This window comes from Psammomys obesus, unplaced genomic scaffold, assembly GCF_907164565.1.
Source record: "Psammomys obesus unplaced genomic scaffold, mPsaObe1.curated_primary_1811, whole genome shotgun sequence".
In the NCBI taxonomy this organism is placed as follows: Eukaryota; Metazoa; Chordata; class Mammalia; order Rodentia; family Muridae; genus Psammomys; species Psammomys obesus.
The window spans coordinates 8,504,676-8,529,294 of record NW_026590663.1 but is presented as its reverse complement, the minus strand read 5'-3'; the positions used below and the strand labels follow the sequence as shown (position 1 = coordinate 8,529,294).

At 45.6% G+C, this 24,619-nt stretch overlaps 1 protein-coding gene across 1 annotated transcript in view; it reads left to right on the top strand.

Moving 5' to 3' along the window:
* The first annotated feature begins 11,365 nt into the window (after positions 1-11,365).
* Tnpo3 (transportin 3) overlaps positions 11,366-24,619 on the top strand; it is a 75,462-nt gene continuing 62,208 nt past the window's right edge. The window contains exon 1 of the mRNA XM_055608213.1: positions 11,366-11,845. Within this exon, the coding sequence (XP_055464188.1) occupies positions 11,726-11,845 (120 nt within the window). The 5' untranslated portion in view covers positions 11,366-11,725. The remainder of the gene's footprint in view (positions 11,846-24,619) is intronic.

Below are 24,619 nucleotides of genomic sequence, written 5' to 3'. Positions count from 1 at the left end.
ACAGACGATTTGAACACTTGGGAGACTGAGGCAGGAGGATTTCTGTAAACTGGAAGCCAGCATGGACGCGAAATAACTCTATAGGCCTGCCAGTGCTATAGAGTTAATACTCAGAAACCAAACGGACCACCAAACTAAACCAAACCCCACATCTGGGGTTGGAAGTTATGGGGAAGCGATGGCTTTGCCGGCTACCACAGCCTTGTTTCCTGCTCAGCCCTGTGTGCCACAGCTGTGGTGAGACCTAGCAGAGGAGGCGGCCTCTCCGTTAGCACTGCCCTGCCAGGCAGTTGAGAGGCTCCTGCTCTTTTTAAAATTCACTTTACACCCTGACCACCTCACCACCTCCTCCCAGCCCCCCACACCCACCCCTCTCCTCTCCCCTTCCTCCTCTCTCCTCCTCAAAGAAGGGGGAGGTCCCATGGGTACCAACCCACCCTGGCACCTCAAGTCACAGCAGGACTAAGCACATCCTCTCCCACTGCGGCCAGACAAGGCAGCCAGCCAGGGGAAGGGAGCCAGAGGCAGGTAACAGACGCAGAGACAGCCCCTGCTCCATTGTTAGGGGACCCACATGACCAGGCTGCGCATCTGCTGCACGTGCGCAGGGGCCCAGCCCACGCATGCTCTTTGGCTGGTGGTTCAGTCTCTGTGAGCCTGCATGGGCCCAGGTTAGTTGACTCTGTTGGTCTCTGTGGAGTCTGTGACCTCCCCAGCTCCCTCAGTGGCTCCCCCAGCTCTTCCCTAGGACTGGTTGGTTGAGCTCTGTCTAATGTTTGGCTGTGGGTCTCTGCCTCTGTTTCCACCAGCTGCTGGGTGGAGCCTCTCAGAGGAGCTATGCTAGGCTCCTGCTGCAAGCACAGCAGAGTAACCCTAGTGTCAGGGACTGGTTCCCCCATGGGCTGGGTCTCAAGTAGGGCCGGGCCTTGCTTGGCGGTTCTCCCAATCTTTGCTCTCTCTTTGTCCCTACATATCTGCTGGCCTAAGTGTCATGGCTAGAACTAGTGTGAGGGCTGGTGCCGATGCGCTCAGATCCTTAAAGCAACCCTGTTTTCAGAGAAACAGAAGTCGTTGACTCATCCCCCATGCCCCACCCCCGCCCCTAGCTCACGCTTTGCTGCTTGGGCAACAGTTTGACCTTTAGCACACCCTGAAGTAACTAGGTGAAGTGTTAGTACATCGAATGTAGCAGGAATTGTACAAACTCATCTTGAAGGCGCGGAGCGTGTAGTTCAACGTTAGAGTGCTGACCTAGCTCTGAGGTCCTGGCTTCAGTTCCCAAGTGCCGTAAAAACAAACAACGCATCCTTAGAGAAAGCCACTCTCCTGAACTTTGCATGTTTTTTCTCTTCTATTTCCCTGGGTTCTCTGTAGTGTTTTTTTTTTTTTTTTTTTTTTCTTACTTAAAATGAATTCCATCTTGTTTATAATCAAAAGACACCAGCGGACCTGTGCCTCTCCGCTCAGCATTTCACAAAGTTATCCCTCAGCAAGGCTGCCTCTCACTGACCGGCTGAAGGCTGAGCTCTGTGCTCTTACAGACATTCACAGTCCTTGTTTACCCCCCTCCCCGTTCCTCCCATCAGCTTCAGTTTGCAAGGGAAACTTGAGGGAAGCTGGCTGTGACTCGGGTGCCTCTGAGCTGGAAAGCCAAGAAAGGCATGTGCCACCATGCCCCACTTCTCCTTTTATAAAAAGGATTTACTTTTTATGTGTGTGAATGTTTTGCCTGTTTACACATATACACACGTACTGCTGTTATTGGAAGCTCACCAAAGATGACCACTCAGAGACAGCTTATGGCTAATTGAAAGTATTTATTCTCCTGGGCATGGTGGTGCACACTTGTATTCCCAGGACTGGGGGAGGCAGGGGCAGGTGGATCTTTGTGAGTTTGAGGCCAGCCTGGTCTACAGAGTGAGTCCAGAACAGTCAGGGCTACAAGGGAAGACCCTGTCTCAAAACAGAACAAAACAACAAAAACAAACAAACAAAAAATAAAAAAGAAAGACTTTATTCCAGTGGCTGGGACACACTCAGGAATTTGGGCCCTAAGTGAAGTTCCCATCAAGGGTCCCTAATTAAGGGGCCTTTAAAGGCAAAAATAACATCCTGTTATCTCTGCTGCAGGGGGAGCTTTGCACAAGCAGGAAGTTTAACAGAAGCTAAGGTAAGCAGTTAGCTGGAGGAGTTTCTGCACAAGAAATTAGATAAGTTACCTAGGGCATCTTGAACTTTGGTTTCTAGAATAGAGTTGGGACTCTCCATCAGGAAGATCAAATTTTGGTTAAACTTGAAATGGCCTCAACAAGCATACAAGATGGAGGAACCTCTGCACTGTATTGTCCTGTCACACTATGGTGTGCATGATGCTCCTAGAGGTTGGAAAGGTGGTCAGATCCCTTGGCAATGGAGGAACAATGGTCATGAGCAGTCATATGGGTTCTGGGGAGCCATCTCTCCAGTCCTAATACTTATAATTGAAACCTTACTTTGAAGGATTCCCACTGTGAGTCCTGGGAGGAAGGCAGTTCTTCCATGAGCTGGAACCAGAAACTATCACCCCTGAGCCTCAAAGCCCTGGTACCCAAAGTTTCTGCCAGGACTTTCCTAACAGGCACATGATGCTGTCCTGACACTGCTTGGCATGTGACCAAACAGGCTTTCATTTCCTCTTGGAAATTCCTCCGAATTCCACTTGGAACACTACCCCAAAGTTCCCACCCTTCAGTTGTGGGACTGGACTTCCCAGGAAGGGCCAGCTTCAGTCCTGAGCCTGTGTGGGGTTATCCTTGAGTCACCTCGGTGCCGTATCCAAGATGTTGCTCACCCTGAGGTTTTGAACCAACAACTTGAGACAAGGGCCCAGCACATTCCTTACAATACCACAGCACCTCAAGTGAGCAGAGCACATCGGCAACTGAGATACACGACCACACATCATCAACAAGACCTGAGAACGTGCTCTCCCCTTTTCTTTCTGCTCTTGTCTCAGCCAGGGTTCTCTAGAAGAATAAAACTGATGGAGTGAATATATTGTAGATTGTCTTTTTCTACTTTGTGGGTTCTTTTTTCTCTACCGTTTATTCCTCTGGTTTCACCCCCAATCACTATGTCGGAGAGAAAGAAGGACACGAGGAAAAGCTATAGACAACCTGAATCTAATTTATTCTTGTTTCTTCTTTGAGCATGATCACTAACAGATTGCAAGCAACCCACCCGAATGACCAACAAACGCCAACCCCACGGGCCCTAGCGCTTATGTAGCCTCTGAAAAGGTCCCAGAATTCCAAACGTCACACAAATGCAGAAATTATTTGCAGCTGGCAAAACAATGCCTCTTAGAGCATGAGGCAAATCATAATCAGCTGTTGCGGACAGTCTGAAGCAGGCCCATATCCCCACAACTGGGATTAAAACAAAAACATAGTCTTATATTTGTTTTTTGTTTCAGTTTGGTTTTTGGTTTTTTGAGACAGGGTTTCTCTGTGTAGCCTTGGCTGTCATGGACATTCTTTGTAGACCAGGCTGGCCTTGAATTCATAGAGATCTGCCTGCCTCTGCCTTCCCAAGTGCTGAGATTACTGGTGCTCCCGGCTATCAGTGTTTAAACAAAACAAAACAAAAACAAAATTCCAGAATTCTCACTACAACACATACCTATATAATCCCATATATGTGGATTTATTAGAGTGGCTTTCAGGCTTCATTCTAGCTAGTCCATTACGGCTGCCTACCAACAGAAGGCCAAGAATCAAGTGAGGTTGGGCCTCTCAGCTGGTCTTCAGAACATGCCAGAATCCTGAAGCAGTCAGCTCTAAGCCCAGTGAGAGTGTGGGCGGGCAGGCAGGCAAACAGCAAAAGCTTCTTTCTTCTGTGTCCTGGCATAGGCTGCCAGCACAAAGTATGGCCCTCATAAAGATGGCTCTTCCTGTCTCCGCCATCAGGGTTAAAGGTGGTCCTCCCACTTCAAATGCTCCAATCGAGAAATCTCCCTCGCAGGGGCACTCAGCTGCTTGGGTTTGGTTAAATCCAGCGGTAGTTATGGTGACAACCAACAGCCCTGTGGCCACCCGCGTACATCCTTTCAAGACAGGATCTCATATATCTACATTGCCGAGGAGAACCCTGAACTGCTGACCTTCCTGTCTCCATCTAAGTGTGCTGAGCTGAAGGCTCTCCGTCGGTTACCTGCTGATGGGCACTGAGGATGTCTCTGATTTGGTTCAATAGGGCAATCACGCTGGAGCAAACATTCTTATGTACACACATAGTTTTTTTTTTCTCAAAAAGCTAAAAATAAATTTACCATATGAACCATCTACACCACTCTTTGTTATATACACAAAGGACTTGGCATCCTGCTCCACAGATATGATGCAGCCATGTTCATCACTGTTCATCACTGCTCCATTCGCAGTAGCTGGGACACAGAAACAACTTAAACGTCCCTCAACAGATGAACAGATAATGAAAATGTGATACACATACGCTATGTTTCGATACCTCTCAACTATAAAAAATGAAATTATGAAAGCTGAAGATAAATCAACGGAACTAGAACATACACATTGACTGATATAATCCAGCCCAGAAAGACAAATGCTGCATGTTCTCTCTCATGCTCCAAACTCCAAATTTTCAGGTGTGAATATACAACATGGATAACCACAAAAATGAAGGAAAGGAAAGAAAAAGATACAATGGAAGGTGGGCCTAGAGAGGGGAATAGCAGAAGGGGGGGGGGGATGAGAAAAATGGGGGAGGGCTTTAATTGGAGAAAGGAGTGGAAGGGGAAAATAACATAAGGATGTTTTGAAAACATCATGAAGAAGCCTATTGTTTAACTAACTAAAATTACATATAATACATGTAACTGTATGTGTATACATATATAATCTAAATGAAGTTAGGCTAACACTGCTTGCCCCGAGAGTCAAAGACTATCGAACGAAACCCAGCATCAGGAGCTGTTGGTCAGGGGAGTCCAAGAGACTCCCCAAACAATGTAGGCTATTGCTATTGGCCGTGGCTGCCTCTCAGGGGCTGGAGGTCTCTAAATACACTCTCTAAATATACCATGCACTTAGGACGCAGGACTCAGAGGCTTCAGTCTGGATCTGACCTGGAAGCCTCCTCTCTGAGGACGAGCTTTCAGAATAGTGGAGGATGCCACGCAAGCTGCCAAAGGGAAGCTACAGTGCTGCACAACTTTGATGCCTCTAGTCCATGGCAGTGGTCAGCAAGCCACCCTGTTCCTGAGCGTGCAATAGTGGCATTTGTGTTTTTTGTGTTTTGGTGGTAACCAACAGCGGTCTAATTGGACTTATGGCCTTTTAAGCATGAAGGGAATCATGTCTGGTCCTGGAAATCTAGTCAACCTCCCAGGACTGGGGAGGTCATGGATTCAGAGGAAAGCCTGCTACTGCCGCCATCTTAGTAACTTTTTTATTGCTATAACAAGAAACCATGACAAGACAATTTATTTATTGGGGCTCATGGTTCCAGAGGGATAGAGTCCATGATCGTCACTGCAGGAAGCTAGCATCAGGCAGACCTGATGCTGGAGCAATAGCTGAGAGCTTTTATCTTGATCTAGAAGCAGGAGGAGAGAGAGCTGCCTGGGAATGGCATGGACTTTGAAACGGCAAAGCCTTTCCCCGTGACATCTCTACTCTAACAAAGTCTCATTTCTGCTGTTTCCCAAGCAGTTCTGCCAACGGGGGACCAAGCACTCAAACATCCGAGCCCGGGGCCATTCTCATCCAAACCAGCACAGTTGCTTTACTAAGTGAACATACGTAACTGCATTCTAAATATCCAGGTGCAGTGGCACACACCTGAAATCCCAGCAATTAGTGAGGCAGAAACAGGTCTCCATGAGTTCAAGGCCAGCCTGGTCTACAAAGCAAGTCCAGGACTTCACAGAGAAACCTTGTCTCAGAAAAACAAAAACCAAAACAGCAACAACAAAGTATATTCTAAATGGTTACCCTTTTACCTACAGAAAAGTGTAGCTCTCATCCCTCATCAAAGAAGCTTCTCTTTGCAACAGGCATCGACCAATATAGAAAAGAACAAGTGGTGAAATTGTAGAGAACAACTGACCATGGCTTCTCAGGCCCAGGGATATATCTACAACACAGTGCCTGCACCTGCGGCTCGGAGAACACCCCAGAAGAAGAAAGAGTGTAAACGCCAAGGACCAGCACATCTGCTGTGAGACTGTGTCTCCTAAAAATACCAGGGGAGCTCCACCTCCAACACAGCACCAACATGGCTGCCTAAGGCTGAACAAGGATGACACCAACAGAGGCACTGACACAGAAGGGGGCAATCTCACAGGGCCCCACCCCCAGACAAAGAACTACAGGTAACCAAGAAACAACAAGAGCGGGAGAAATAGGCTTCCCCAGGGAGGAGCCCTCCCACTGGTTATCAGACACCAACTGATCCACCCTGAGATCAAATGCATACAAGTAGTAAATGGACTGAGCAAGTACACACACACACATATAAAACAAAGAAAAAGGGATCATGGGTTTGAGAGGGAGCCAGGGAGGGAGCTGGGTGACATTCCCTTTTACAGGCAGCATGGGCTCCATTTTGAGTGCAAATCAAAAACAGAATCACCCTGCATCTCACTGAACACAGAAAACACTGCCTGCCCACCAAAGCCTGTTGGGACACATGGGAACACCAGACCACAACTAGGGAAACAGCGTATTCGGTAAAGTGCTTGCTGTGATTCTTAGTGTTCTGTTGCTGAGGTGAGAGACCATGACCACAGCAACTCTGACAAAAGAAAGCATTTGGGGCTTGCTTATCGTCTGAGACGTTTAGTCCATTGTAACCCTGGCAGGACGCACGGTGGCACACAGGCAGATTTGGTGCTGGCAGACTTAGAGTCTACACTCAGGTCCACAGGCAACAGGAAGACAGAGCCACCGGCCCTGATCGGCCTTCTGAAACCTCAAAGCCCAGCCCACCCAGTGACATACTTCCTCCAACAAGGCCAAACCTACTAACCATTCTAAGTAGTGTTGCTCCCTGGGGACTGAGCATTCACACATGTGAGCCGATGGGGACTGTTCTTATTTAAACCACCACACCATTAAACATGAGAACCGGAGTTCGGTGTTCAGAACCTGTGTAAAAAGGCAGGGTATTGTGGTGTGTACTTAAAGGTCTACCTGGAGAGGTAGAAATAGGAGGATCCTTGGAGCTTGCTGGCCAGCCAGCCTAGCCTAATTGGCAAACCCTGGGGCCTCTTAAAATAAACCATCTCAAAGCCAAGGAGGGAGCTGGAGAGATGGTTCGGCAGTTAAGAGCATTTGCTGCTTTGGGAATGAGGCAGTCAACATCCCCAAAACCTGCTTTCCCCTCCCACACTTGCAGCATCCGCTAGCCAGCATACACTACAGGGAGTCGGAACCGTCAGCTCAGCACCCAGAGTTCCAGCGCTGGTCTGCCTTGCAGCCACGCGGCCAGCCTTGCGTGTGAGCTGGTGTGGCGCCTTACTCCTTTACCTTCCCCCCAGGATCCTCCCCGTCTCCCTGCACAGGAGAGCTGTCAAATGCTCCCACGGCTTCCCGGTCCTTCCAACTCCACCTCCCCGCCCGGCCAGTGCCACATGTTATGTGTAGAATAAGCAAACCATTAGCAGTGTGTAACTAGTGAGCAATTTACAATTATATGTGCGCTCTCCTTCTTCTTTTTTAAAGTATGGGGTTCATAAATAAACTCTTAAATATAGAATGTAAAGAATCTAAAAGTGCGCCTGTCTGTCCACGCCTCCTGTCCCTGTTATTTACTTCTTTATTAACACTCTGCCTCTGATTGTAGACAGAGGCACTTACACTCTGTTGAGGCCTTTTTAATTGTTCTGTAGCCACTCGATGGAGTGTGTGTGTGTAATTACAGTGTGATATGTAATGAGTTACCTGATTTAACATTAGTAATTAAGACTGGAAAGAAAGAACCGATGCTTGCAAATGTTGAGTTGTCAAAGGACATTGGGACTTCTTGGCAAATTGCTACCAACGAAACGAAGGAGGCTTGTGGATTTGTTATTCAATAATTTTTTTCAGACAGGGTTTCAGATAGCCCAGGCTAACCTTGAACACATGCTACATAGCTGATGATAATCTTGAACTTCTGATCCTCCTGCCTTTACCTGTCTAGTGGTAGGATTACAGGCATTCAGTACCAGGCCTGGGTTATGTAGTTCTTTGGACAGAATCCAGGGCCTCATTCATCCTAGGCAGGCACACTACCCCTGAGCTGGATCCCTGGCCCTTGTCTTCAACTTTTATTTCTGTTTTTGTTACAGTCAGCCTGACTTTTTGGTTTTGTTTTGTTTTTGAGACAGGCTTTCTCTACATAACCCTGGCTATCCTGAAACTCGCTATATAAAGCAGGATGATATCAAACTCACAGCAATCCTCCTGCCTTTGCCTGAAGAGTGCTGAGATTACAGTTATCAAGGCTGATTTATTTAATATGATTACAGGGTTTCTCTGTGTAGCCCTGGCTGTCTTGGAACTCACTCTGTAGATCAGGTTTGCCTCAAACTCAGAGATCTGCCTGCCTCTGCCTCCCAAGTGTTGGAATAAAAGGCACGTACCACCATCATCTGGCTTACTATGATTTTTAAAAGACACTCCTGTAATCTCTTCACCCCTCTCAGCTCTCTGTAACCTATTTATACATGTATGAAATATGATGTATGAGTTGAAATTCATATTAGTAATTATGATTAGACTGAAATTTAAGTAAAATCTTGCAATTTCCCTAGCCACAGCTCCAGGTGAAATTAGGGGTAGTCAGCGAGGAAACTGACATATTCTCAAAGTCTTCTGACATTTACTACACTCTAGCCCTATGTAAAGACAGAAATATGTCAGTCATGTTAATGGTGTAACTCACTCATGACAGGGGGACTCCATGGAGCCACAGCTTGCTATTTAAGTGGAGGTCCATTGGAAGTCATGTGTGTCATCCTGGGACAGACCTAAGCTTGATGACAATCCCTGTGACAGCACTCTGGGAACCGGGCAGCATGTCTGACATCCTTCTTCTCCTTCTACTAAAAGTAACAGTGTCTATGTTTCAGAGAGCCGAGCTTTCTTCTCCCTGCATCCTGTAACTGCAGTCATCAGCACACCCAAATCCACTCTCCTAAATTTATCTTGCATTTCATCATCTCCATCTCTAATTGCCTACATCACACCACTATGGCTCCTCAACAGGATTACTGCGGCATCTTATTATTTTGTCTTTGTCCAAGACATTTGGTGTTGTAACCTAGAATGATTTAAGACACATATCTAAGGAGCTAAAAAGACAGCCACTTCAAACAGTTTCTGTTCACCTACCATATGTTTCCCAATCTTTTGAGGACACAAAGATTTGTGAGGTATTGTTTCGCTAAGCATCAAATTTTTCTTCCAGCTGGTGTGCACTCTTTCAGTCTATAGACTCTGTAGAATACAATTTCCTCTTCCTACAGATTTTAACATTTATTGCCTTTAACTGGAAAAAACCTTTTTTTTTTTGAGACAGGGTTTCTCTGTGTAGTCTTGGCTGTTCTAGACTCACTTTGTAACCAGGCTGGCCTCAAACTCACAGAGCTCTGTCTCCCCAAGTGCTAGGATTACAGGCACACACTGAGGGACCACCTGGGAATGAGAAACAACTGTGATTATTTGAATTGAAGCCAGGTGCAGAGAGCTCTTGAAGGGCGGGTGAACTATTCTGAGAAATAACCAGCGGTAAACGATCTACAACCAGCTGTAAATTATAGAGCAAAAGTGACCTGATTTTCAGGTATAAAAACCCTGTGCTTTGCATGTTTGGGGTCGTCTCCTGTCTTTGCAGGGGCGACCCTATCGCGATAGCAATAAAACCTCTTGCTTTTGCATCGAGCTGTGGTCTGTGAGAGTTCTTGGGAAGGGCGTAATTCTGAGCAGTGAGACTCCAGGTCTTACAACATCACTGGGTCCAGTCACTGAAATACTTATCTTAGTTTTCTATTCATCTATTAGTCCAGTCTTAGTTTAAAAAACTTAAGAGACAGGGTATCATAAATCCCAGATTGGCCTCAGACTTACTAAGTACCCAAGAATGACCACGATTTTCTGATCTCGTCTCTCACTCTAGAGGGCTGGCATGACTGGTGTGCGTCACCACTCGCTTTATGTTGTGTGGGGCTCAAAGCCAGGGCTTTGTGCGTGCTACCAACTGAGCGACAGCCAGCCCAGGGCTCAGTAACTCCTCTATTTATTTTTACTTTATGCGAATGAGTGTTTCGCCTGCATGTGTGTCTGTGCAGCATGTGCATGCCTGGTGCCTGAGGGGGTCGGAAGAGGGTCCTGGAACTGGGGTTACAGACCCCTGTTCACCACGAGTGCCAGGAACCAAGCTGAGGTCTTCTGCAAGAGCAACGTAAACTCTCAACTGCTGTGCCATCTCTCCAACGCCTGAAGTTTTTAGTTTTGGTGAAGCCCAAACTAAAAGAGCATTTTCTTTCTGACTGGTTTTGGTAGCATAGCTAAGAAGTCATTGCCTAACCCAAGGTCATGACCATACACCTGTGTTCATCCAAGAGCGTTAACTTTTTTTTTTTTTTTTTTTTTGGTTTTTTGAAACAGGGTTTCTCTGTGTAGTCTTAGCTGTCCTGGGAACTCACTGTGTAGACCAGACTGGCCTCTGAGATCCGCCTGCCTCTGCCGCCCCGGTGCAGGGATTAAAGGCATGTGTCACACCCCTCACCTCCCCCACCCTCGAACCCCAGCTCAAATTCCTACTTTCATTTAAGAAATCTTATGACTAGCAGCGTGGTGGTGGCGCACCCTGGCTGTCCTGGGACTTACTCCGTAGACCAGGGGCCTTCAAACTCAGAGACCAGCCTGCCTCTGCCTCCCGAGAGCTGGATTAAAGGTGTGCGCCGCCACCGCCTGGCTGTTTGGTTTTTAAAGACGGCTTCACGCAGCAGAGGCTGGTCTCGAATTCCTCCTGTGGCTCAGTTAGTAGGACGGTAGAAACAGTCGAACTAATGGTGTTTCTCAAAATGCCCACAGGGCACAGAAAGCAGTCCCTGGGGAGAGGGGTGAGTGTGCAGGAGCCCGGAGGAAAGACTTCGGGTTCGTTGCCGATGAGATATTAGTCAGGGACGAGGCACACGCCGCTCTCAGAGCTCAAGTAAGACCTACAGACCTGGGGAACTACTTCGTACCTGCTTGCCCTCGATCGCACAGGTCCGTCGGGTCACTTCCGGGAGGGGGCGGGAGAAACAGGAGGTGTGCCGGGAGGGAGGCAGATTGTGGCGCACCAGACGGAAGTGTGCCCAAGTGTACGGGCGGCCGCTTCCGGCCTGCTGAGGCTCCGCTTGGGAGCGCTGCGTGGTTTGTGTCGCGCGGAGGTAGGCCTGTGAGAGCAGGGCGGGAGGTGAGGAAGCGGGAGACCGCGTCCGACTCCACAGTCCAGATTCCAGCGGGAACGCGAGACAGAAGGGAGCCAGGAACCTGGAAACGACGTGTCCGCTGTTTCCGAGGGGGCGACTTCCACGAGGAACTCCCCTTCCCTGGTAACGGCCAGAAAGGAGGAGATGGCGCCAGTCAGGGAGCGGCTGTGGCCCAGGCAGTGAGGGAAGCTTAAGGCGGAGCGAGCGGGAAGCGTCGGGAGAAGTGTCGGAGTCCTCGCTGCCATCGCCGCGAACGCCGCCATGGAAGGAGCCAAGCCGACGTTGCAGCTCGTGTACCAGGCGGTGCAGGCGCTCTACCACGACCCAGATCCCAGCGGCAAGGAGCGCGCCTCGTTTTGGCTTGGGGAGCTGCAACGTTCGGTGAGGGGCCCGGAGAGGCCGTTCTGCGCCGCGGGGCCAGGGCCCAGTGGGGTCTCGGCTTGAGCAGAGAGCCGGGGCCGGGCGGTTGGCCTTGGGAGCTCCTCTTTCCGAAGGAGCTGTGGGTGGGGCCGCGCAGCCCCATCTCTGCTGCCTTTCGTGAACTGGTGGCAACTGTCCGGGCACGAGCTGGCCCTTTCCCTGTCTCGTAGAATCGGTTTCGTGGTTCTGTACCTCTCGCTTGTGGCTTGCATCCAGCGCCCCTTTAAGTTCCACTATCGCTTTAGCTATTTTTAAGGCCATGCTTCTCTTTCTCTTCTTCCACCTAAGCCAGCCCCACCTCTCACGTAGGATGCTTTCGATGCACCTTCCGTACCCAAGGGTTGCATCTGGCAGTACCTTCCCTGTGGTAGCCTTACACCTCAGTGTTCCTTGCCGGTTTTCACTCGAAATTTCTCAGGCCTCTAGGTCCGTATTCGTATCTTTCCCCCTCGCTTTGGAGTGGAACATAATCTAAAGAGTAATTATGGTTTCAGGAAATCTTTGGAGTTCTTTTGTTTTATATTGGATTCTTGCCTTATTTCTTCTACTGGTACGTTTTATTTGTAAGATGGGTATCCTGATTCCTTAAATTAACACATACAGTTATGTGACCATGTGGTGGAGTGTTTGTGTTTATATTTATTGTATTTCCTTATGTTTAAATTTTTTGGTTCATGTATTTCATTTTTGACTCACATTTTAAATTTTCTCCCCTGATTTTCATACTCACTTTTGCTGTGTTTCATTTTTATGAGTTTTAATAGCTGGTGATTTTGCTGACAGTGTTAAGGTTTTAGTCTATAAACTTTGAAATTCTTTGAAAACTGAGGAGGCTCGTACAGACTGACCAACACTCGCCTTCCTGCCTTTCTTTCTTTCTTTCTTTCTTTCTTTCTTTCTTTCTTTCTCTCTCTCTCTCTCTCTTTCTCTTTCTCTCTCTCTCTTTTTCTTCTTTCTTTTTTTCTTGTGTGTGGTGCTGGGGATCCAGTTCAACCTACTCCCCTATCTCTCCCTTCTCCCTTTATTTTTGTATTCATACTCAGAAGCATATTTTTGTTTGTTCTCCCTTCTCTTTAATCTGTTTAGCTCATAAGTCCCTAGGTTGCAAGTACATAATTAAAAATATTTTTGATCATTACATGTAAATGTTTATATTGTAGGAAGACAAATAAGATTTTGCTAGATGTGGCAGTGCGCTCCTTCAATCCTAGCACATGGGCGACGGCAGAGGCAGGCTGTTCTCTGAGTTCCAGGACAGCTTGGTCTACACAGGGGAAAATTCGTTGTAGGCTCCCCATGTAGGCCTCACATGCAGTCAAGTGATTACAGTTCCCTGATCTTCTACAATTTTCTAAACTGTAAATAACCTATCAAATCACCGCTTCCTTGCTAAATCTACTAATTGTGTTTTAAATCAGTACCAGAGTGCTAATCATGGACAAACAACTTCTAGGTGTTGGTAATTGGAACCAAAGCGACAAATGTGCTGACCACATAGTATCCTCATGATGATGAAGAGTTTAGTGATCGCAAGAGTTTAAAGAAGTCTGTCAACATGGAGCTTAAAACTCTTGCTAGCATTTACTTAGGTTTAGTCCTCCTTTACTTCCCATTCTACTGCTGCATCTTTTTTGATCATCACGGAATCTCAACAGGAAGATGTGAAGGAGTTGACCGAATAATTAGCAGAGAGCGTTTTCTTTTTCTGTTTTTTTTTAATTAGAGGTACTGGAGATTGAACTGAGGGCCCTACCCAAGTTGGCAAGTTATTCATCTCTGAGCTATATTCACATTTTTTTCATTTTTATTTTGATACAAAGCCTTGTTAACTTCTAGGCTGGCCTTGAGCTTTTGATCTTTTTTGCTTCAGTCTCTAAATAGCTAGGATTACAGGCCTTGCTTCCCTTTACCATGCCCAAGGAGCGTTTGTTAATAAAGATACTGTTTGTAAAGTTGCAGGTCCCAGAAGAAATGGTATTATAAGCTGTAGCCAAACTCTTATCTTTCTGGAAGGAATAAGAGAGAGGAGTAGTTACATGGGTTCTTTGAGGGAGGATATTGAGTTTCTGGAGATGGAGTTGAGGTTTTTTGCAGTGGGGGCTGTGAGAATGAATTTCCTTACTATTCTGGGATTTCTTACTGACCAAGCTAATCTGAAGCCAGGGGCCACTGAGAAGGTCTATACAAGACAGCCTACTGATAGCTGGGCATAGTGTTGCATGCCTTTTAACCCAACTTGGGAAGCAGAGGCAGCTGGACTGCTGTGAGTTCCAGGACAGCCAGGGCTATGTAGAGAGACTGTTTCAAGGGGAAGACAGCCTGCTGGGGCAGAGGAGACCGTGGGAAAAGGGCTAAGAAATACCCAGCAGAGTTCCTCATCATCATTTGGGCAGCTTCAGGGTTTGTTTATTGTGTGTATGTGTGTGGGCACACTGGTGGACGTCAGAAGACAACTTGTGGAAGTGAGTTCTCTCTTTCTGGCGTGTTGATTCTAGAGATGTATCGTTCTCTCGATGTCAGGCTTGGCAGCTAGCGCCCTTACAGGCTAAGCATCTTATTTGCCCAACTTGAGTATTTAAATGAACAGTTCAGCTAACGAACACTTGGGCCTCTTGATTCCTCTGTCTGTCTGTCTGTCTGTCTGTCTGTCTATCTATTTCAGGTCACATAGTAGTACCCTGGGTTTTGTCATTACCAAGAAGCCCCAACCTCCAGATCACTTACTCAGACATTCTTCTCTGAACACAATTTGTGGTTGACTGTTGCTGGCTCAAGAATTTCAAGTCACCCATTGTTTTTATTATTTTGAAATCTTAAGTAATTTCAATCCTTATCAAAACTTAAAAAGTTTTACTTCAAAATTTTAAGATTTTTTTTTTGTGCGTGTGTTTGGGGATCAGTATCTTTGTTTTCTATATATCTAAGTCATTTGTCCTCAAATGCCTATAGTATAAAAATGTCCACCTTATATATTCATATTGTTAATCTGTTTTCCTCACTGACCGAACTGAGCTTGAAGCCCTCAGACTTACCAACCCCACACATAGCTCTCACCTCAAAGGCAGTAAGAGTTTATTCTTGAGCCGAGTATGAATGACCGTGGTCTAGAAACATTCAGCCTGCCTTGCAGTATGTTTCACTGTAGAATCAGTTACATGACATTGTATCAGTTATAGAACAGGGAAGTGGGCTGGAGATACAGCTCAGTGGAAAGAGTGCTTGTTCTAGAGAGTCTAGACAGTCCCAGCATCTGTCCAGCAACTCACAACTGCTTGGACTCAAGTTCCAGGGGATCTGATGCTCCCTTCTGCGTGCATACTTAACACCTGCATGCACTCAGGTTAAAAATAAATAAAAAGAACAAGGAAGGGAAATCAAAGAATTTATGAAATACATTGGTGGGGCGTTTGATGAACAGGCTACAGGAGAGAAACGGGTACTTGCAGCTGTTTTGTTCTGTAGAAGAGTTTGCTGTTTTGTTTTGAGACAAAGTCTTGCTGTGTATATAGCTTTGGCTGGCCTGGTATGTATACCAGCTAGATTTGAACTCATGGAGCTCTGCCTGCCTCTCAAGTGCTAGGATTAAAGGTGTGAGCCACTACAATTGGCCCCAGTAGGTTTTAAGTACTATCTGCTAATATTTTTAGCCTTTGGAGTGTTAGAAGCTAGTGGTTTGCTAAGAGTACTCCTTAAAGGTTGAAGGACCATTAATGGCTATTGAGGGTGCTAAAAATTGTCCAAGATAATTTGGCTTTGTAGTGGCAAGATTCTAATTCTCTGTGATCAGAAGTTCTAATCAGCCATTCAGCCTTAACACAGGTATGGGTTTGGTTTTTCTTGTTTTTTAAGATTTATTTATTTTATGTATATGAGTGTTCTATCTGCATTTACATTAGTCAGAAGAGGGAACCAGTTCACTTTATAGACTGGTTATGAGCTACCATGTATTCGCTAGGAATTGAACTCATGACCTCTGGAAGAGCAGACAGTGCTCTTAACCACTGAGCCATCTCTCCAGCCACCAGGTTTTTGTTTTTTAAAGACAGGGTTTCTCTGTGTACCCCTGGCTGTTCTGGAACTCTGTAGACCAGGCTGGCCTTGAACTCACAGAGACCTGCCTGCCTCTGCTGGAATCTAAGGCCTGCCCCGCAGCTGCCACCACCCTGCCCAGGTATGTTCTTTGTTTTTTTCTTTTCTTAGAACTTTAGTTTACAGAATCTTCCATCTGTCTTGGTTTGGTTGCCTAATTACTGTCCTGGGGATCCCTCTTTAACACTGTACTAGGGATTTTCCTTCGCCTGTTTCTTTGGTGGGTCTACTGATAGCTGGATTTTCGAACATTTTTTTGGATTGTTCCTTCATTTGGTGGATAATTAAACCTCTTTTATTGTCCTTGCATTTCTCTTCTGTATCCATGCTTATGTATGAGAAAGTGAATGTGAGTGCGTGCAGATGGGAGGCCAGAGGACAACCTTGGGTGTCATTTCAGGAACTGATGGCCATGTCCTTTGAGAGAAAGTCTCATTGCTCTAGAGCTCACCAACTGATGAGCTCTACCTCCCTCACACTGGAATAACAAACTAATGCCTGTTTTTTGTTTTTGTTTTTTAATTTTTATTTATTTATTGTGAACTTTAGGGTTTAAACTGAGAACTCTATTCTTTTAAGATAAGTGTTTCTGTGACTGAGAAAGCCTCTCCAGCTTTTTAGTCTTTCTTCCTTTTGGGTGCAGAGTTTTACTATGTAGCTCAGGCTGGCTTTGAATTCTTGATCCTCCTGTCTCAGCCTCCTAACTATTAGAATTATTGAGTGCTCTGGCTTAACTCTTAACTCCCCTTCCCCCACTTGTAGGGAAAACAGGGAAGGGGCTAGGAAGTTGGAACAGGATCTTGCTACATAGTTGAGATGGGTATAGATCTTGCTTTGTGGCCTCTGCTAGCCTTGCACTTGAGTTTCTTCTGTTTCAGCCTCAGGACGGGCTGCTGCCAATGACATCCCCTACTGTCTTCTGTTGCTCTTTTTTTCCTGGACCACTTTTACTTTGAGCAGAGCCAGTCCTCTAGTCTTCTGCCTGGAGATTATAAGATGGGCTACCAGTGCCCCGGCTGCTAGGTGGGGGAATGAAGCAGGTGATGGAGCTCAAGTGTGTAGGTTCTCACTTAATCTCGTGTTTTTAGGTGGTATTCCTGTCCTTACCCAAGTTTCCAGAGACCCTGTTTGAGTCTTGCCAGAGTCTTGCCATCTTTTAGGATGGGAGGATAGTAATCCATTTGCTTAGAGTCAAGGAGAAAATCCAAGTGTCTGCCTTTAGTTGTACCTGGTGCTCATAATTCTGAGCTACATGATTTCAGTTTATTTCTTGGCTTTCCCCATCTCAGTTCATCCTATCCCCAAGCAAATTTCCTCCTTTTAGATTTGTCCAGTAAGGTAGTTTATATGCAGGGTGGTGCATGTCTTTAATCTAGCACCTCTGAGTTCGAGGCCAGCGTGCTCTACAGAGTAAGTTCCAGGACAGCCAGGGCTACACAGAGAAGCCTTGTCTATGAAAAAACAAAAAATAAGATGGTTTATGTATCTTTTTGGTTTTTACAGTTTTGGTGTTATCTGTTTCCTCCTTCTTTGTCATGTGGAGTTTTGCCTATTTTTAGACGGTGTCTCTTGTAGCACAGTGTGGCCTTGAGACCTCTGCATCTTCCTGTCTGCCTGACAAGGCTGGGATTAATGGTGTGTTCTCTCAAGTCTAGCTAAAATAGGTGTTTTCTGAAGAACCTTTATTCATTATGCTACAGACTTTTTCCGCTAAAGTTTTTAGAACTCTGCAGCCATGGTTATGTTTTCTACAGTAAGCAGATGTCGCTGATGACTCTAAGGTGTTTTAAAAGAAACTAAGTTATTTTGAATCAATCTTAAAGGAGCCTTTATGTAACAGCAACTTGCCTGTTCTGAACACTTAGTAGTTCCTTTGGCCACCTCCAGTGTGTATACAAAATTAGCAGGCAATTTAGAAAGCTGTGGGGAACAAAGACTACTTCCTAGGGCCAGTAATCATGCTGCTTACTTGTTTTAAGTTGGTTCATTGACAGAGACAATTTGTGGGCTAGAAGTTATCTTAGAAGTTGTAGGTTGGGGCTGGCAGTGTGGCCTAGTTGCTAGACTGCTTGTCCAGCGTGCATGCAGCCGTAGATTGGATCCCTGGTTCTGTGTAAATCCCTGGTTCTGCATGTGGTGGCACGTGCAAGAAGACAACTGCATGCTGAGTGAGGCCTGCCTAGGCATGAGACCCTGCCTTAAACATGCCAGAGAAAGGTAGGTTCTATCTGGAATCCTATCTGGTAGTCCTATCTGGAAACTGAAAAGGCGTCACGAGAAGTATATATATGAGCACATACACATATACATATATACACACACATATATAAAAAAGTCATGCTTTAATGTATTCAGTTGATATTTTTTGTGTATAATTTGTCACATGTTTATGGAAATTTTAGGTAGCATGTCAGAAAGGTTATATGGCCCATGGCTATCCACTTCTGATTTCTTTTCCCTTCTGGATTTTTTGTTTGTTTGTTTGATTGATTTTGTTTTTTGAGACAGGGTTTCTCTGTGTAGCCTTGCCTGTCCTGGACACTTTTTGTAAAGCAGACTGGCCTTGAACTCTCAGAGATCCTCCTGCCTCTGCCTCCCACAGTGCTGGGTTAATGGCCTGTGCCGCCACGCCTGGCTTCGCTTCTGGAATTTTAAGATATTTATTAAGGAGGCAAACTAGTAAGATGCAAGGCTTTGTGCTTATATGGTGTAACAACCTGTGCTTGGCAGCTGTGTAGTCACACACAGACGGTTTCAGAATCTCCTTTTGGTCACAGGGGACTCATTTTCCTTTAGTGGGCCGCTGTGTTTCTTCCAGTATTCTTCTGATCATACTCAGCAGGTACCAGATCAAAAACAAATGATTCCAGATTGGTGTCCCAGTTTCATCACTTTAAGTTTCTGACTCTCTTCAGTCACTTAGGCCTCTCTGTCTTGATTTCCTTGTAGAGTATGGATGACCCTGAAAGCAGCTGCCCTGGGAAGTCTTCACCTGGCGTGAATAATGGCTTCCCCACAGCCACACAGAGAGAGCCACCTGGGACTCCTTGAATTCTTCTGCTTAGTTCTAATACCTAGACCTCTGGCCTGTCCCAGCAGTTGTTCTTACTAATTCAGTTATCATGCACTTATTTATTGTTATGCTTATGTTTGCATCCGCTAGTTAAGTGACCTTTAAAACATAACTTGACTTTTTAGAAAATAAAATGTGTCTCTATTCAATTTCTGAAGGCCAGTTAGCTTAGTGAGTATAGAAATGAATATTGTATGCTCCACCTTGGAAGAGACTGAGTGTGTAAGTAAGCAGTAAAGAGGGAAGGCCGCCCTAAGACTTGGCTAGACACATTAGAAGGCTATTTAACTCAAGTGACATGAAAGTTTAAATGCATCAATTACAGTAGTTGGAAAGGGCAGGCATGGCTTTAGAGCATGGAGGCTTTGTGATGGTGTTTTTGTGGGGATGGTTGTCTGTTTGCTGGTGCTGTCAGTTCTTGCCTGAATTCATTTATTTCTGCTCCACCTGGTCTAGGATCAGTGAGTAGTTTGGTCAAGGCACTGCTATATTTTCTAATTACAACACAGATGTTTCAAGAGTATCAAATATTTATTTAGCTTTTATTACATTGATGTTTATGGGGAAAATGAAAGGTATATTTTATGGATTTAAAAAAAATTACTGTGCATATATGGGCACTCAAAAATAGGTCTGAGCACAACTTCCGGGAGTCTGTTTTTTGCCTTAAGTGGGATTAGGAACCAGCACTCAGCTGGTCAGGCTTGTACAGCAAGTACTTCTATACACCGAGCCATCTCACTGACGAGACTTTGTGGATTTTTACATATTTATGCCAGATGTGGTGGTGCGTGCCTTTAATACCAGCACTCAGGAGGCAGAGGCATGTGCAGAGCGCTATAAATCTGAGATTAGTCTGGTCTGCACAGTGAGTTCCAAGGCAGCCAAGGCTACACAGAGAAACCTTGTCTCAAAACTGTATACTTTTTTATTTTATTGCTTATGTGTTTGTTTGTGTAGGAGTTGTGTACATGACTGCAGGTGCCTACAGAGCCAGAAGACACGGTGTTAAGTGTCAAGATGCCCTGAAGCTAGAGTTAGAGGTGGTTGTGAGCACCAGGTGTGGTTGCTAGGAACTGAACCCTGGACTTCTGTAAGAGCAATAGTTGATCTTAACCACTGAGCCATCTATCCATCTCTTTTTTTGGAGGCATAGGCTCACTGTGTTGTCCTGGAAGTTGTTGTGTAAACCAGGCTGACCCAGATTTACATAGATCCTCCTGTCTCTGCCTCCCAAGTGCTGAGATTAAAGGCATGTGCCACTGTGTCCAGCTATTGTGAGAAAAATGTCAAAACAAAATTTATCATTTTAGCCATTTTTGTTGTTTTGCTTTGAGACAGAGTCCCATTATAGAGCCAAGACTGCCTTTGAACCCGTCACCTCTCTTCCTCGGTATCACCATGGCCAGATTGCAGGCTTGCTCTTAGCTTAAAAAAAAAAAAAAAAAAAAAAAAAAAAAAATAAATGTGTTTGTGTGTGGCTCTGTTATGTGTATGTGGGCACCTCCAGAGGCCAGAGAGGGCATCAGCGCCCTGGTGCTGCCAGTGTGGGTGCTTGGAATCCTGCTTAGGTCCTCGGAAGAGCAGCGGGCCCTCCAAACTGCTAAGCCACCTCTCCAGGTAGAGTTTGGAGGCGCGGTGTTGCTGTTACTACCACACATCTCCCGAACCTTTCCTGGGAAAGCGAAGGCATAGTCCTTAAGACGCAGCCAGTCCCTGTTCCCCACAGATTTCTGCTACCTCTGAAGCAGACCGCTCTCTGGAATCAACAGTTTGCTGGTGCAGACTTTGTCATTTAGGCTTACGCGTGGAGTCCCTGCTTGTAGTTCTTTGGGGATCTGTGTTCAGAAATAGAGTTGCTGGCTCACATGGCCTTTTGTGTTTGACTCTCAGTAACTGTTGCGTAGGCTTTTAGAATGTTAAGCCCTGTTCCACAGTGTATAGGGAGTTTTGATCATTTGCATGATCAGCTTGTACCATGGTGCTCACTGTCACCAGTGCTCTGTGGTTGTGCAGGTGAAACCACAGAGAAATCTTACACTAACAGGGGCAAGTTTGTTGTGGCAGAATCCCTTTTAGAAAAGTATTAGGAAACAAATTTTTTTTTTTTTGGTGAGATTTTTGTTATCAGAATTTATGTTATGGTTTTTACTTATATTTCTTCCTTGATCCTACAGCACAATTCTTTTTTTTTCAGTGTGTGTACATTGCTTCTTTGTACTTTTATTTTTATTTTATGGCAATTGCTGTTTTGCCTGTATGTATGTCTGTGGGTGTCAGATCTTGGAGTTACAGACAGTTGTGAGCCACCTTGTGGTTGCTGGGAATTGAACCAGGGTCCTCTGTAAAAACTGTCAGTGCTCTTAACCTCTGAGCCATCTCTCCAGCCCTCTGTACTTTCTGTCTCATCGGTAGTGTAATGACATTTGAGCAGTCATCCCCAAAACAAGAGAATATATGAGTCAACTAGCAAATGTACATTTTAAAATATTAATTAATTAATTTAAAAATTTTAATCAATCAATCAATTAATTAATTAATTAATTAACTTTGAGGCAGAGTCTTTCTCGGTATCCCCATCTGGCCTGGAATTAGCTTTGTAGACAAGACTGGTCTGGAATTCTCAGAGATCTGCCTGCTTCTGTTTCCTGAATGATGGACGTACAGGCCCTACTAGGCAGGGCCTGTTTAGAAACACAGTAACTTCATGAGTAATATTCTAATGTCACATCTTACAGTTTTTAGAAGTGTAAATATTTTATTTTCAATTTTGTTGTTATGGCTAATACATGTAATAAACTTTCATCAGTTGAACAGGAGATACAGCTCAATTGTAGAGTACTTGCCTGGCATACACAAAGAAGCCTTGGGTTCAAATCCCAGGAGTGCGTGGAACGGGGTGGTTGTATGCACTCGCAGTCTCACTCGCACAGGCACATGGAGGCAAGAAGTTCTGGAAGAAGTTCAAGGTCATCTTTGGCTCTGTGCTGGGTTCCAGATACCCAGATACAAAACTTCCTCTGATGAGATGTGCCTGCTGAGTTCAGGCCCTGGAGCCTGTGTAGTAGAAAGAGAGAGCTGACTCTGCAAGTGGTCCTCTGAGCTCCTCCACTCACGAGTCATGGCACATGCACGGAAACACATATATGCACGGTAAATAAAAACATGATAAAAGTTTAAAATCCCATCTAATATTTGAGTTGTTCCAAATTTACTTAGGTTGGCAGGAATGAAAGTAAGTTTTCTGTATTTTTGGCTTTGAGGAAGCTCTCTTACCTGGGCTAACCATTTGTTCTCTCTAAACAATGGTTTCTTCTAGCTTGATATTCTCAGTAGAGCAGCAAGGGCTCCTAACTGTGGAGCATCTCTCCAGCCCTGCCCCAGAAAATTGAGATCAGATGATCTGGCCTAGATTTCCTAGCAGCTCTCAATAAACAAGTCTGTCATTGAGCCAGCTGGGTGGTGGCACATGCCTATAATTCCTGCACTCAGGAAGCAGAGGCAGGAGGATCTCTGAGTTTGAGGCCAGTCTGGTCTACAAAATGAGTCCAGGACAGCCAGGGCTACACAGAGAAACCCTGTCTGGAAAAACCAAACAACATAAACAATATGCAGCAATCGGACATCTTACGTTACTCTCCATGTCTCACTGAATGTCTGATTCCCAGAGACTCATTTTCTGTTTGTCAGAGCTCTTGGGTTCTCTGAAAGATTTTAAGTAATTCTGTAAAGTTTTTGTGCAGGATTAATTAGCAGCCCTGAATTGAGTCTAAATCTTGGCAGCTAATGAGCCCTTTGGCTGCCGTTTGGGTGTGTGCTTGCATTGCTGAGGCCTGCTCAGTGATTTTGGTTGATTTGGCAGTTTTAGAGCTGTTGGTGTAGCAGTGAGTCCTGGAACAACAGAGCATCATTAAAGAAGAAAAGAGGCAAGTCCTTTGCAGATAGGCTGTGGTACAATGAAGGACTTGGAGCATGCTAGTGAAAGGATTACTGGGCCGTCGCCTGCCCCGTGTTCATCACGGAGAGAAGGCCGTAAACCCTGCTCTGTGGCTGCTGCTGTGTGAAGAGGGAGCTGGGAAGTAGACCTTATGTGGAACATGTTCTCCTGTTGCAGTCTCTTTGAAATGTGCTGCCAGTGGGAGCTGCAGCTTCCTCCTGCTAGCTGTGAGCCCCAGGCTTCCGGTGAGATGGTCCTTTGAGAATGTGGACCTTAGTGCAAGCCTGGATTTCAGTAGGTAGCAGCTGGCCTCAGAGCCTAGAAAGTCCTTGACGCTTGAGTGCTTTACTCTCTTGTAAAGAATCCTTTGTTCTCCTTCACTCTCTCTCTCTCAGCAGGAGAGATGGTGAGCAGGGTACTCTAGCTTCTGGGGGGTGGGATTTGGCTGCCTCCTGACCAGAACAGGAGCAGGCCCTCCCTGCTCTGGGTCTCTAGAATGCAGAATAGAAAAAAAAAATGAAATAACTTGTTACCTCTCAATGTTTAGTATTGGTATGAGGGCAGGGATTAGATGCTGGGTTTGAACTCACTCCCCACTACTGGGATTGAACCTCATGTAGGATAGACGAAGCACTTTACCACCTTGACATATTTGTATTCCCAGATCTTTTCTTTTCAAAGATTTGTTTATTGCAGCGTTCTGCCTGCATGTGTGCTGTGAACCAGAAGAGGGCAGCAGATCTCACTATAGGTGATTGTGAGCCACCGTGTGGGTGCTGGGACGTGGTCTCCGGACCGCTGGAAGACCTCTTAATCCCTGAGCCATCTGGCCAGCCCCCCAGATCTTTTCTTCCTCTGTAGTTTGAAACAGCCTCTAAGAACTGTCCAACCTAGCTTTAAAGCCTCTGGATAGCCCAGAAAGGTTTATTTTTTAACTAACCATTTACTTAGTAGCTTTTTGGTTTTTTGAAACAGTGTATCATAGAACCGAGGCTGGCTTAGAGCTCCTATGTGGCTCAGGATGACCTTATGGTCTTGTTTCTCCCTTGAATTTGTGCTTGCCCGGTGCTGAGAGCATAGGCATGGGCTCTGGTCATCAGGTTGTGAGGAGGCCAAGCATGCTAGGGTGTGCGTGTGGAGCAGTGCTCATGGCACGGTCACTGGGAGACTGGAAACATCCATTATATTTGGTGTTTTTAATTACATTTATTTTCTGTGGGTGGGGGCACGTGTGTGCCGTGGTGCAAGTGTGAAGATCAGAGGAGTCACTCACTTTCTGTGTCTACCCTGTTGGTCTCAGGGACCAAACTCAGGTAGTCAGGCTTGAGCTAAGAACCTTTCTTAGGCTGAGTCATCTTGATGGCCCCAGCATCAAGTTTTGAATTTATTTGTGGGTTAACCCATGGATGAAATTTAGAATCTTCATGATCCAGTTACCAACCAGGGATGCCACCTCGATACATTGTTCTATTAGTGACTTCAGTAAATGACCTTTGGAGACATTTCAGTTGTAAACTATAATCTCCATCTAGATCACACAGTCATTAGAAAATGCAATTTTTCCTGTTTTTTATTTTTTCTTCAGAGTCTATTAGTTATTTGTCTTGTTGCTATAACAAAATACCTGAAAAAACAA